Source organism: Athene noctua, chromosome 9 (assembly GCF_965140245.1).
Source record: "Athene noctua chromosome 9, bAthNoc1.hap1.1, whole genome shotgun sequence".
NCBI classification, from domain to species: Eukaryota; Metazoa; Chordata; class Aves; order Strigiformes; family Strigidae; genus Athene; species Athene noctua.
This window is the reverse complement of record NC_134045.1, coordinates 6,718,287-6,732,925: the sequence shown is the minus strand read 5'-3', so window position 1 is coordinate 6,732,925 and position 14,639 is coordinate 6,718,287. Positions and strand designations below refer to the sequence as shown.

Genomic DNA, 14,639 nt, shown 5'->3' with positions numbered 1-14,639 from the left:
CCCTCCGAGCGATCCGATTGGCCCGGCGGGCGGCGTGGGGGCCGCCGGGAGCCGTAGTCCGGCGGGGGCGACATGGCTGCCAAGCGGCGCGGGGCCGCGGCGCCGTCGCCGGGGAAGAAGCGCGGGAAGCAGGAGGCGCGCGCCGATCTCTGCGCCGCCCTTAGGGACGCGGAGCTGCGGGAGCGGGTGGCGGCGGCCTGGGGCCGCGGGGAGCCGCTCCGCCACGGTACGGCCCCCTTTCCCCCGGCGCGGGCTGTGCGGCGGCGGCGGGCCCGCTCCTCCTCTCACCAGCGGCGTTTCCCTTGCAGAGGCGGCGGCGGTGGAGCCGGCCCCGTTCCGGCACGGCGTCGTCCCCGGCTTCCTGGCGGGCCCGGCCTTTGCGGAGGCGCTGCGCGACGAGCTGCTGGGCCTCAGCTTCCGCGGGCGGTGCAACGACCTCCTCTCGCTGCGGCAGGTGGGCCCCGGGCCGCGCCGCGCCGCGCCTCGCCGGGCCGTGCCGCGCCGCCCTAACCCCCGTCCCTTCTTCTCTTCCATGGGCCGCCGCAGTCCGAGGAGCTGGGGGGAAGGCAGGAGCCCCACGTCGCCGCGCTGAGGTAAAGCGCCGGCTCGGGGCTTTGCCAGCTCCGGGTGCACCCGCTCGGGGAGGGGAAGAGCCCGGGCTGGCTCCCCTGGGGAGGCGAGGGGCTGCGGGCTGGGCCCGGCACTGCTCGGCCACCTTCTGCTGAATTTACTCGATGCACGTCGTGGCCCTTAAGTAGGTTAACGATTTTCCTCTGAGCCGTGCAGTCTGATTCAGCCCTCACATATCTGTCGCTTCTGGAATGCCTACCTGTTCCCCTTACAACTGATTTCACGCTCACTGCTTGTCAGCAGTGTTGTGAATATGGTGTTTTCCTGCCCAGCTCCTGTGTGCTCCTATGGAAATATAGTCACTGGCAGCAACAGCACCTTTAACTGTTTACATCAGTTATTATCTCTCCCGCAAGGTAGATAATAAATTAGTTTAGACTACAGTGATATGTTTTCTAATGCTGGAGGACACTTTACCTTGTGCTTGTCTTCCCAGGCATGCCCTGTGTGAAGAATTCCGCTCGTGGCTTTCTGCAGTGACCCAGATTGAGCTGGAGCCAACTATTGACATCTCCTGTGCTAAATATGAATATACTGGTCAGTCCATAAATTATTTTTTCCCTAAAGCTTCAGTGGTTGTGTAGGAAACAGTATGTCTAGAGAATACCTAATTACATAACCCACCCCAATCCCTTTCTAGTTCCAGAGGGTCCCAGTAGCCATCAGCAGCAAGTCAAAGTCTCAGAAAATAAAGTTATGGAAAAAGGGTTGCTCTAGTTCCATTGCTGATGGCTTTAACTGGGCCCAGTGCTGTTGTAAGACCCCACTTTTTCAGAGATGTTCAGCCTGTGTCTGCATGCCTGCTTCCATGCAAAAGGGTGCCATGTTCAGCTTCCTAATGCTACAGTTTGTGAAGTCTGGTGCTAAAACGTCACCTTAGTGAGTCCAGGTTACAAATGCGCCTACCCTTTTAGTCATGAAAAATCACTGTTGGAAGGAGAACACTGCTCTCTGCTTTTAAAAAGTCTTTTGCACAATCAGTGGTTGATCCAACTTTTCTGTTCCCAGGGCTCCCCCTCCCCTCTGTTCCAGCAACAGATCTACTCAAAGGGCAGCTCTGTCTTTAAAAGAGCTTGAATCATTATTTAACTAAGGAATCTCTGTCCACTGTGCCCAGTGGCAGCCAGGGAGGGATAGATGATGAGTTATAACTGCCTGTACCTTCAGAATGGGCTGATCTGCCAATTGCAGTGCAGTCCCACAGAAGTTAATCTTGCAGATCTTGGGCTGGTGATGCTGACGAGTGAAAATGCAGTTCTTAGAAAGGGCATGTTTCTTCTTGTTGTATCCTTGCGGGGGTGAAGCTGGGAAGCAGCCATAGGAATGAATCAAGCATGTACTGGAAAGGTGCTACTGCAGCAAAATGTGTGTAATTGCAGATGTCTTGCTGTGCCACGATGATGAGCTGGAAGGCCGGAGAATTGCTTTCATCCTGTACCTCGTCCCCCCCTGGGAGAAAAGCGACGGGGGAACGCTGGACCTGTACAGCACAGATGGTAAGAATTCCAAGCTCAGCCTGAGATGGCTGAAAAAGATGAAGGTTCTGCACCCCTTGCAGCAACTCTCCTCAGACAGTAGAAGGGAGGTAAAGAGTTTCTCCTTTGTCTGGGGAAGCTGATGTATAGGTAAAATTTGCGCCTTAGAGATGGGCTGTAGCAGGCTTTGCAGTCAATGCTAATGGGTGACAGCAGGCAAAGAAACATGCTTTTTTTCCATTTTTTTGGAAGGGCCAAGAGCAGAGGCAGGATGGAAGTGATGCCAGTAACTGTGCTTGGAACTCTAAACCGATAACTTCCCTTTCCAGCCACAGAATTCCACTGATCCCTCACCGAGCCCTTGCTCTGAGCTCCATCCCTTACACCCAGGCGTCTCACCGGTCGCAATGTCATGAAGTCAGAGAGAAATGGCAGTCTCTAGTGAGTTCATATCTTAACCTATGTTTTCTTCCTCCTCAGAACACTTTCAGCCACAGCAAATTGTCAAGTCATTAGTGCCTTCGTGGAACACGCTGGTTTTCTTTGAAGTGTCTCCAGTCTCTTTCCACCAGGCAAGGAGCTGTCTCTTGGTCATTTTTTGATTCTCGTTGTTGTGGTTATTCACTCTGTGTGTTATTACAGTCCTGATGGGGAGGGGGAGGTGATGCAGGTAGAGTGGATACTCATGCTAAGTTCTTTGTGTTAAAGGCAGGGCTTCAAGGACTTAAAGGAGGACAAGAACTGACAAAGCCAGCTTTAAACTGTCAGTCCAGCTTCATCATCCCAGGGAAAGAAAAATTTCCATTTCTATTTTGTGTTGCTGTCCTGGCAAACCAATGCTGTGGATTTGGCTGTGGTGACAAGAGAGACTTTCGTTTGTTTGCTCATTTTAAACTAGCTCACATTTTTCATGCATATGCTATGACTTTGTTGCAGAAATGCTCCTCAGCACCTCACCATGCCAGGAGGACACTATGCAGATACAGCTTTACCTCCTTGGTAGCACAGATGTAGTGCAGTGCCCTGCAGTAGAAATGCTGATATAATTAAGTTTGTGGCACTTACCAGAAAGCCACCTGGGAACGGGATGAACAGTCTGTGGAAGTGCATGGTACAAACATCTGACTGAAATCTGAAACTCCTGCCAGTACCGTGGACTATTACAAACAGAGCCAAAGAGCAGAACATTGGAGAGGAAGATGTAGGTTGAGTATGTCCTCACCTAGACTGCTTAGGGTTGTATTTGTGTCATTTAATGTCTTACAGTTAATTAGCAGAAGCACCTACTTGGTCACTGCCCTAATTGTTTTCGGATAGTGATTTAATGTTGTCATAAAAATCCATGTTCCGCTTAGCCTTGTGACTGCCTCCTACTGACATAAACTTAATCCCATGCATTAGCACTATTCAGAGTCCTGTGTACTGTCTGATAATGTTAATGCAGGCAATAAACTCAGCTTAAATAATAAACTTATTTTTAAAATAAGCATTAAGCTTAGCTGGGAGTGCTGTGAATTAAAGCCTCCCGGATCTGGACCTCACTGGTTGTGCCCAGAGTATTTGCTGAAGCACTGAATCATTTCTTTGAGCTTTTTGTCAGTAAAGAGCAGAGCCTGCAGGTTGCTGTCAGAGGGCTGTGTAGGGGTCAGACTGAAGCCTTCACAGCATATTCCAGCCTTAAAGCCCTCTTGGACATTGGGTAAAAAGCATCTAGTCAGTACTTCCTAATAGATCTTTGGGTTTTGGACTGCGTGGCGTACACTTTGGGAGATAACAAATAAAGCTGTGGGTGTTTGCTGAGCAGAGCGGGTCTGTGACCTTTCAGTGGCAGGCATTTTTCTGGCTTCTGTTTCCCAAGTGATTTAGGATTCAGTAACCATTCCAAATAACGTAGAATACCTCTGAGTCATGCAAGGAAAGAGCCACTACAGCTCTGTAACAATAAGAGCCCAAAATCTCTTCAGAACGGACTGTTTCTTCCTCCTGTGCCATCAGACTGTTCTAAAAAACAAAACAAAAAATCCTCAGCACAAAATCTTTATCAAAAAATTCATGGTTTGTGGCCAGCAACCAGTCATAAGGGGATGTCTCTCTCTTCACCCTGCCTTTACAGTACAGCACCCTAGAATGTGAAATTGTTCAATTTAGCCCAATTTACCTTAGCAGTGAAGATTAAGAGGTGGCCGTCACTGTGTGAAAACCAAGGGTTTCCACAGACCAGGTTAAATGGCAGGACAGAGGGTTGCTCTTTGACAAATAGGCAGACCTATAATCCAGAGCCAAGAGCATCAGGCAAGTCCTGAGTTTCCAGATGAAGCTGTGACAGCTAATTTTTGCAGCCTTGTGATAGCTGTTTCTTCAACACAAAAATGGTAGAAAACTAAAATACTGTTAGTTTTAATAACAGAATGACTCAAAGCTCTCAGAGGGAATGGATTCTGCTAGGAGCTTGAAGTAAAAGCTTAGACTGGGATTCTGGAAACCTACAATGGATTTGAGCATCAAGATTTGCTTTAAGCCCTCTTTCTGTAAACCAGGAGTAATCCAGCCTGGTCCTAGCCCTTGCCTGACTTCTCTGTGTATTCAGTAGGCTCTCTGGAGTCAGGTCTGTCTCCTATGACGAGTCTACATGGTGCCTGTTACAGCTGGTCTTTAAATGTTTTGTGGTCTAAACGGTAACATGCAGCTCAACGTTGCTGCAGGTGTCAGAAGTCCTGTCTGAGGAGAAGTGCCGCTTGTCGGTGAGCGGCTGGTTTCACGGCCCGTCAGTAGCCAGACCTGCACGCCACATTGAAGCTCCCTTGCCCAGGGGCCCACACATTCCCTATGATGTGAGTAACAAGCCTAGATCTGCTTATCTGCATTTCTGTTTCCTTCGTGTCCCTGGAATACCTGTTATGGGATGCACTGATGCTTGGGGATGCTTTAACTTACCTCATTCTCCTTTTTTTTGTTTCCTCTCCATAAATCCATAGCTGGTTTCTTGTGTATCCTTCTTGACTGTACATTTTGCATACCTACAATAGTGCAGAGAATGCAGCAAATACTCATGGTGCAATTAAAAAGGGAATGGAGTGTGTGTGGAGAAGAACCCAGCCCTGTGGCAGCTGGGTAAGGGGAAGTTAGGGAATCCCTTTTACTCTTGCAAATTCAATGTTCAAATCCATTTCTCTTACAGCATGAAATTCTGTATGAGTGGATCAATCTAGTTTATTTGGATGTGGACTCCCAAGCTCAAATCCAGGAGGAATTTGAGGAGCGATCAGAAATTCTCCTGAAAGATTTTCTTAAGGTGAGCCCAGTGTTTCAGTCTGATGTGGTCTGCTAGAGCAGGTCACAGGGCCGGTAGGTACCACATGTCGTGCAGGCTGGGAAAGGCCTGCCTTGTTCTGCTGCCAACTAAAACACCTTCTAGTTTCACTCCCTAAAGGGGAATGGACCAGATGACCTCCAGATTCTGTAGGTCGATCCCCTCTGCCTGCCTGTACACTGCTCAGGGACTCATCAAAAATCACAAACTTTGCTTCAACATTCTTGTTTCCTACCCGAAGCAAAGCAGAGGGATGGAAACACATGTCATCCTCCCTGCTTCCTAGCACTGGGGTGACCAGAGTGTCCTTCCCTGTCCCTCAGCTTCTCACAGCACTTGGGGAACTCAACCTGTGTCTGAAATGACCCATAATGGTTTTGGTCTTAATTGAAAGGCTTTGTTTTTCAAGGCTGGTTTACCTCTAGTTTACTGGGCATCCATGTATCAGTGAAACTGCATTCTCACCCAGCAGACAATCCAAGTAGCACTGGATACCTGTTGGTCACTGAGAAGACATGATGCCCACCCAGGCTGTGCCCCTCAATTCCGCAGCCTCAAACAAGTTAGAAAAAAATTAGAGTGCCTTGTCTGAGAGCAGAGGATGACTGCTTCTAGCACAACAAGGGAGACCTGGAGCTAAATGTTAGTTTGTGCACTATCTTTCTCTCCTAGAAGGAGAAATACCAACTACTGTGTGAAGCTTTGGAGAACAAAGACATCCAGTGGAGTAGCCGGGGCCCTGCCCATAAAAGGTGGGGAATGACGGTGCCCTGCACCTCTTGATCAGGCCAGGCAGGAGCTGCCATGGGGCTGCGCTGGCTGTCGCTGCCCCCATGGATGTGGTCCTTGCTGGCTCTGCAACAGGGAGGCATGTCTGCTGATGCCTCTGCTCTCTTTCAGACTCTATGAGACAGCAGAGGAAGACAGCCTCCCTGACATCCTGAAGAAATTCTTGCAGTTCTTACGCTCTGAGGCCTTGTTTTTACTGCTTTCCAACTTCACTGGCCTAAAGCTGCACTTCCTGGCTCCCTCTGATGAGGATGAAGATGCTGGGGAAGGAAGAGCAGCAGACACTGCTGGGCACAGCAGTCCCAGTCCTAATCAGGAAGAGACTGAACAACATGCTGATAACAGTCCCCCTCAGGCAGACCAGCCTGACAACATCCCTGAAGCACGGGACAGTCAGACGCAGAATGGTAAGTCCAGCAGCAGCTGCATGAAGGAACTTGAGCAAAATCTTGACATTAAGGATGCTGGCAGCAGAATTCCCAATGATTTTCACAGAACTAGCATTTAATCTTGTACTGCAGCCAGCACAAGGCACCAGCACATACATGGGACTTGAAGCATGTCAGACTGGGTATCCAAAATAAGTGACCACTGCAAAAGAATTTGGAATAAATTAATGAGTAATTTAAAGATACAGACTTAAGTCTTGAGGGTGGGACTTCTGTAGGAGTTAAGGGACGGGTGAGGAGCGGGGGAGTTAATCAACTGCCCAATAATCTTTTGCCAGTAGTTATGGTCCTGCTTCATATAAAGTAGATTCTCATATGACACCAAATCAAAAGGAAAAAAGTGAATAGATCAGAAGTCAAGGTAATTAGAATTAGAAAACCAATACCTAAAACTAGGATTTAACCTTTTCAGAAAATGTTGCCAGCCTAAATAACCACTTAGTTGTCAGCAATGAGTTATCATTGCTCTAAAAGATCAGTTTTGGATTCATGGATTGGCGCTGTTTATTTAAAGTGGTGGCTTTGAAGTTGAAGAGTAGAATTTCTGAAAATACTCATCTTGCACTGAGTCAGGCAATGGACACTGGAATAAAAGGTAATTAAGAAACAAGTTCTGCGGAAAGTCCCACCAGCAGACTTACCTGGTACAAAGGCTTTGTTTTTCTGCTCTCCATGGGTAGTTGTGTTCCCTCTTCTGTCCGCCATGTGATTTTAAATTCACGTATGAATGGCATAGTTTGGGGCTGCAAGGATTGAAAACCACGCTAGAGCAATGAGGAAAAAAAAAAAGGCTTCCCCATATTCTGATGTACCTCCTGGGATGGAAGTTGACGAGTGAGTTCAGAGCAATATCCTTCTTCACTGAAGCTCCTGGTAGTTTCAGTGGACTTCAGAGCGTTGCTGGCTCTTGAGGTTTGGAGCTCTGCTGTAAATTCAGGGGGGACAAAACAAAAAAGGAGGAACTAGTTAAACCAAAGCACACCAGAGCTTGGCCCCAGCCCTCCACATTGTTCAAAGTACATAATTTAGAGCCACCTCTAGAAAAGAAATTAACAGGAGAGCTGTGATTTTACTTTTTCTTCCCTTTACACTTTTCTGGGGCCAGCAAAGACAGTTCCACCATGGCGTGGCAGTGCAGGGGCTTGCCCCCACACACCTTGAGCTCAGGAGGTGGCAGCTCCTGTCCAGCCTCACTGTTTTCCCTGGCTTGTTTGTCGCCTCTCCTAGGCACGGGTACCCCTGTGTGTGCGGGGGAGCTGAGGCGCTGGGCCCACAGGCACTATACTCTAGTCCATGACGCTCAAGCAACAGAATTTGCTCTTGACCTGCTCTTCTTCTGTGGCTGCGAGGGTAAGTGGATGAAACAGAGATCTTAAGAGGTTTGCCTAAAGGAAGGACTTCGGAATTGTCAGCAGTGCTACAATGGCCAAAATTTCCCTGCTTTTTCCTACATAGAAGGACTCTGTAGACTTTATCCTAGTCCTGGCTTCTGCATTAGCCCTGGTTTCAGTAATCTTTACACAGAGATTTGGGAGTGTGGCCTTGGGATCAGCTTTGCCCTTCCCTGCTGGAGCCAGGAGGCGGCGTGTGGGCAGAGGGAAAGGCTGCACTGTGCCTCCCAGACCTTTCCTCGCACTTAGCGGCGGCTCTGGGTGTGGTGGAGGATCAGGTGGCCAGAATACCTGCTGAAAGTGTTTCATTTCACCCCTTTTCTCATCAGAATTATCACCGCCTCCAACTCACAAAGCCTGGGGTTTCCAAAAAGTTACTTTAGGCATGTCTAGGCATTTTAGGTTGATTGCTAGGTAAGATAGTGGTGAAAACAAAAATTGAAACAAGCATTTTGGACCAGCTGAGCCCAAAATGCACAGCTGAAACCACCTGGTACATGCCAGTAATTGTACTGAAACACTTTTGCTAAGGCAAAACTGTTCTACATGTGAGGAGCAGAGTGCCAAGCAACCTTAACGGCCCGTCTGTGGTAAAAGGCAAATCCAGTACATTTGCTTCAAGTTGTTTCTGAACAGAAGGGAAAGAAAAATAGACTGGCAGGAGGTAAAGTCAGGATCGTCCTGTATCCAGTAACTGTGTGGAGTGGGGTGGAAAATTGGCATCTCCAGGAAGGCAGTACAGAGCCTGGACAGTGTTGAACTTTCTAAGACTCCTTCTTTTCTGTTTTAAGACTGGGATCCAGAGTATGGTGGCTTTACTTCCTACATTGCTAAAGGTGAAGACGAAGAGGTAAGGCCCTCAGTTGATAGCTGCAGATTAGATTAAATCCTTCAGGGTGGAGAGACATCGTTACACTTTGTTGTAACGCTGCCACAATCCTGAGGGTGCTGGGCATCGCGCTGGAGCCTTCCTGTCTGAATGACTGCTCATGGGCATAGCTCTGCTGGCCAGAGCCCCTGGGGGCATTTGGGAAGCCATGGGGCAGGGTGGGGGTGGCGCAATGCTGTGGCAGAGGGGATGTGCTGCTGACGAAGGTCCCACTCAGAACAAGCGAGAGTGCTGAACAGCCAGACTGATGAGGGAACCAGAATCCCTTGGAACGGACCTTGCTGGCTAAGAAATTCTTCAGGTTGAGGGGGAGTAAAATGAAAATAGTGAGACAGTTCATTTTCTAACACCAGACCTTGGTTCTGATGGCTTTTGAAACCATTTGTTTCTTCATAGGCATGATCCCAAAGCCCTTTTTGTGAAACTAATTTTCTCCCTTATTGTCATGTCTTCTAGCTGCTGACAGTGAATCCAGAGGACAACTGCTTGGCCTTAGTTTATAGAGACAGGGAAACTATGAAGTTTGTGAAATACATTAATCATCGCAGCTTGGCACACCTGAACAAGCATCCAAACAGAACAGGATTTTGGGATTTTTCCTTTGTCTATTACGAGTGATGCTGCAGAGTGTGACCATCATCACACAGAAAATAGTGGGGCTGGGGGGCAGGTTTCCATCCAGATGTCCAGCTGAGCCTGTCTAAGCCCAAGCTTTGCTGCTGCTAACTTTATCAGGCTGTATATGAGCTGTACCCCACCACCTGGGGGCCAGGGGACATTTTTAACTGTACAAATGAAAATCCAGACTTCTCCTGGGTCCACTGTAACACGCCCTGGACTGCTTTTAATGCTACATGGAGGGGGTCATTGTCACACAGCTGCCAGCTGCTCTGTCAGCATTCCGGCTGTTCTCTCATGGAAGCAGCGCAGTGGGATGCGTCTCTAATCTGTCAGGGTGAAAATTACAACTGTGCATCGCCTCAAGCTGATGACTGATTTTTATTTAAAAAAAAAAAAAGGAAATGGGTCAGTTAAAATGCTGCAAAGGCTGGTTGGGCAAGTTTTGTTACAAAATGCCCAAGACATTTTCTAGGGCTTCACTGTGTTTGCTGTTTTGTAGAAATAAAGGAGCTGCCATGGGAAATAGGAGGTTTTTCCAGCTGCACAACTCCCTGGAGTTGGGAAAGAAGACAGCCAGGCTATAAAGCTGCTGGCATCTAGAAGGACCTGGCACTGTAACAAGGAGCAGGACTTTATTATGCTAAATGTCATACAGACCGACCCAGATGCGGCCCTTTCTCCAAAGAATGTACAAGCAAAATAGTTGAGAGGGGAGAGCTGCTCCTGTGTACTCCGCTTGTGTGGGTACGCGGCTGGCGCTCGGCTTCAGCTGAGAAAGGCTTGTGGCCCCAGCCCTGGGTAAGGAGCCGTGGGCTGCAGAGGGAAGGTTTCAAATTGCCTCTTCCCACCTTGTCCGGAGGCAGGAGGGTCACCAGCAGCACAGCCTCACGTCACGTTGGTTTTGTCCTGGGGTCTGCTGGGCTCCAGCACGGCTTCTGTCACTGGAGATCAGCTTGGGCCTTTCTGAGAAGCAGATGTTCAGGTGCTGTGGTAAACAGTCCAGGGACAGGGGTGCTCCTGGGGCAACACCTGCCCCTGCGCAGGCCTGTGGTGCTGCTCACCCCCTCTTTGCTGCCAGCAGGACAGGGACGCTGTCACCTCTGAGGTGTCTGTCCAGCCCTGCGACAGTGCTGGTGCAGAGCTGCACTGGCCACTTCAGGAGGCAGCCAGACCAGAACACCCCACGGAAGGCTCAGCCCCGGCCTGCACATGCTTGCCTGAAGCGGTTTTTTGGCAATGAAGAGACACGGGTGTACTTTCAGCCTAGCGAAGCCAGACAGGGCAGGCCCTGGGCTTGCGGCTGGCTGGGGAGAGCCTGCACTCCATTCCTCCTGCCTCTGCCAGACTGAGAGGTGTGTTGTATTAGAGTCTGCTGCTTCTCAGGTTCCAGGCCTGCTGCCAAAGACCACAGCAGCAGTGTAGGGCCACCACGGGCAGCAGGGGAACAGCAGGCCCAAAGCCAGGCCGGCTGTGCTGACACACAAGTATGCCACACAGCCCGCAGAGTGGGAGCCCTTGGGTCACACCTTCATGGAGACACGGGAGCGACAACTTCAGCTGGGATTCCAACACTCAATGTTCAAAAAGGAACCATGGAAGCATGAAGCTGCTGCCATTGCTTCCGAAGGGAAAGGAGCCTCAGCCCCCACCACCGCCAGAGCGAGGGGACAATGCAGCCATTTAGAGAGCGACATGCAGGACTGCAGGGTTTCAGTGTTGGTTGTCCCAGACTGTGAGCAGCTGCTCAGTTCCAGCTGTTGCCCCCAGCACTGTTGGGCAGGAAGGACAGCTGGAAGGTGGCTGTGCCAAGCTGCTATTGCAAGATCTACACCATCTTGTTCATATCCCAACTCATGTCCCTAAGCTGGCTTCTCTGTGCACTTGCTTGGTTTTAATCTTCCTTTGCTACTGTTTCATGCTGCTCACAAAGACAAGGGGATGAAGCTAGAAACAAATCCTGAAGTGAGGGCAGGAGACTCTGTATCATTTGTTTCACAGGCACTCTGCTGCCTGTCAGGGCAGCAGCTCTTCTGGGGTAGAAAGCAGTTATTCTGACAGCCATTCACAGCATAGTCAGCGAGTCAAAGGTGGGAGTAAATTAATTAACAAAATTAAGTTGCTTATTCTACTGCATTGTGAGCCTAAGAATGTGCGTGGCAGATCCTGGAAGGGCCTCCCAGAAGATGGGGAGGAAGCTGTGCTCTCTGAAGCTTGCTGCTGTTTAATAATCAATAACACACTAGAGGGCAGACCGGCCTCTACTCGAGTGAGCCCGTATCTGATCACAGAAGGAACCACCCTTCTGCCTCCGGTGACTGCAATTGAAGTAATTGAAGCCGCCAAATTTGCAGCTGGCATTCAAAGATCTAAAAAGCAACATGACTCTGTGCTCCCCCCTTTCCTATTCAGTCCCAAAAGCCAAAGGCAGCCCCACACATGGCTGGTGCTGCAGGTACAGGGCAGACTCCCGACCAAATTTCAAATGACGTGAGCTACTTGGGGGGAGAGGGAGTCGTCTTCATTTAGACCACGCCAGTAATGGGAGCTCTCTCCATAGATGCTCTTGCTGGACACAAATCTGTATTTACAAATAGTGTAGCTGCTTGCAAAGTACTCTGATCATTACTGGAAAGAAATATGAAAGATAGATGTACCCCCAAAATGAGTAAGCAGGACAATATATAAAAATAGGATCATGAACAGCAAGCAAATGGAGTTATGGAGTGTGAGGAACAGAGAACAGAAACTTCATACCAGGCAAGATGGCTCATGCAGACATCGGTCAGCTTGGCTGTACAGGACACGTGTTTCCCACCAGCTGCCTGCACCTCCAAGGCACAACACCCTGTTCCGTGTGGGGTACCAGCAGCTTTCAGTTACTTATGTGCTGAGTTATGCATGTGCTTCACAGCAAATTTTTTGGGACTGGATAGTTACCAGTTTGCCAAGTAGCTGAAAACAGGAACAATTCAATATGGAGTGAGATAAAACAGTTTAGCTGTAGAGCAGACTGAATTAATAGTTTTGGCATTCATAAACATGCAGCAAGTTCTGACATCAGGTATTCAGTGAATTAGTATTAAGATGAGAAGCAACCCACAGGACTTGCAGAAACAAGGGCTAAAATCAGATAACCTGTTGTCAAGTGTCAGTTCCAATTGGTTTTTTTAAACTTCAAAACTGGAACTTGAATTAGACACTGAAAGTCACAGCTATAGAGATCCCTCTTCAGCAGGCAGGGATCCAGCACGGTACTGCCGCAGCATTTCCCAGGCAGTGAAGGGGCCATTATGTGGAAGGCTCCAGCCCACACAGAAGTTTCAGGCAGGCATTGAAGTGCCCTAGCAAGACGAGACAGGGGTCTAGACCCCATCCCCACCACATGTACTAAGGTGTGGTGTCATCTAAGCTGCCTTGCCTGTGAATTTTTAACAACAGGCAGCTCTACTAGTGTGGTTTCAGAGGTTATTCTCTACTTGACCAGCCACTTACACTGCTGTGACTAGTTCCCCTCCATACCTGAGAACAGGATCACTAGGCCTTAGTCCTGGGCTGAATCTTACCAGTGAGAACAGTTTGCCACTTACCTCCTGGTGCAGGTTCAGCTTAGGTCAGCTTGCTGCTGCACGCCAGCCCAGCGCTGCTTTATTTCAATGGGCAAGTGCAAACCTGGTGTCAGTTTAGTTTACAGGACGTGGATTTTTACATTTGGCAAAGAGAAACATTTTTATGGGAAAATAAATGACAAATTTGTTGTCAGAAACTTAGCCAGGGGAAATCAGCCTTATCAGACGTCTGGACTGTGACCAAAGGACTGACCTTGCTGCCAAGAGCAGAACAGAGCTGGGACTGGAAGTGCCTGGTGTGTAGCCCTGAAAATCAGGCTGATGGGAAAGCTGCTTTCTGATCAGAGCCACTCTCTTATCACTGAATGGACTACATAAATGTAAGTAAGCATTATGATTCTGAACATAAACAAGAGGTTGAAACAGTGGGAACAGGTAGAGCAGGTGGCAGGAAGCCCAGCACTGATGCCAGGAGACTGTTCCATAATCAAGTCTCAAAGCTCACTTGCTTAGAACAGCATGGGTGGCTACCGCCCTTCCACCACGGAGCTGGATTTGCCTAACAACCAAATTCTGAAAAGGATGCAGATGAGCTCCTGCTGCAGGTTTGAAGTGACAGAGCTCTGCACTTTTGGCAGCACAGTTCTCCATATTGAAGGGGCCAAAGCCATGGCAAGGGGCCGTTTTGGGGATTAAAACACATTGCAAGAATTACACTCCCTGTTCAACTGGCTGCATGCTCATCAGCTGCTCTGCAAACCACCAGCTGCTGGCTTTAATTCAGTGGTGGCAAGTAAGAGACAGACCAGTTACAGGATACAAATATTCCTGACAAATAGCCCCAAGAAGCTGCCCCAGAACTTCACTGCTTCCTCCCTGCCCACGCTAGAAACACCGAGGAATCGTGCGACAGCAAGGAGCACTGGCCCAACCTCCATCCTGTGCAGGGTATTTATAGCTTCTAGAAGAAATTTGCTTTGGCAAAGGTTCTAAAATATCTTTAGATCTAAGATACAGCCTTACTGTAATACTTTAATCCAATTTGAAGAGATCCCACAATTAATAAACAGGTCTGAGCCAGGAGCCAAAACATTTTTCAGTATCTTCTTCTTTTGATCCCATTAAGTACCGACAGCTCTTCCTAAGTATGCACACCAGGCTTGGGTGTGTAGTTTGTTTTTGTTGTTCCTGAAATGCACCCTTGCCCACCTCAGTACCTGCCGTTTTTTTCCAGCAGTCGCATGGAACCAGCAGCTGGAAGCAAAACTTCCCACAGTCCAGGTGTGAGGAGAGTGTCAGATCTGAAACAGGCTACTTCCTACCTGGCTGCATCCTGGAGCTGGCCAGCTTTCAAAGATCTTCTGCCTTAAAAGCCAGCAAGGAGGTGTTATCCCTTTGGTGCTTCTGGTGCACTGAATTGCAGTTTTCCCAGCACAGCCCTGCAGTGAAACCCAGGATTCTCCAACAAGGAGTTGAAGCACTTAGTGCACTCACAGACTACACAGCAAGAACAGAAAAG

General features: G+C 48.9%; 1 protein-coding gene across 2 annotated transcripts; it reads left to right on the top strand.

Annotated features, from left to right (window-relative positions):
- Positions 1-52: 52 nt before the first annotated feature.
- On the top strand, positions 53-14,608 carry OGFOD1 (2-oxoglutarate and iron dependent oxygenase domain containing 1). 2 transcript variants are annotated; one of them, XR_012634226.1, is made up of 14 exons: positions 53-226; positions 309-454; positions 547-593; positions 1,067-1,167; positions 2,010-2,126; positions 2,586-2,677; positions 4,808-4,936; positions 5,284-5,397; positions 6,088-6,167; positions 6,316-6,611; positions 7,881-8,003; positions 8,836-8,894; positions 9,390-13,500; positions 14,355-14,608. XR_012634226.1 is itself a non-coding variant. In XM_074913583.1 (13 exons), the coding sequence occupies exons 1-13, from the start codon at positions 73-75 to the stop codon at positions 9,549-9,551; spliced, it is 1,620 nt and encodes a 539-aa protein (XP_074769684.1). In that variant the 5' UTR covers positions 53-72; the 3' UTR covers positions 9,552-14,608. The 2 variants fall into 2 exon arrangements, 1 of the variants encoding a protein (XP_074769684.1); XM_074913583.1 differs by having other exon boundaries at positions 9,390-14,608.
- Positions 14,609-14,639: the final 31 nt, after the last annotated feature.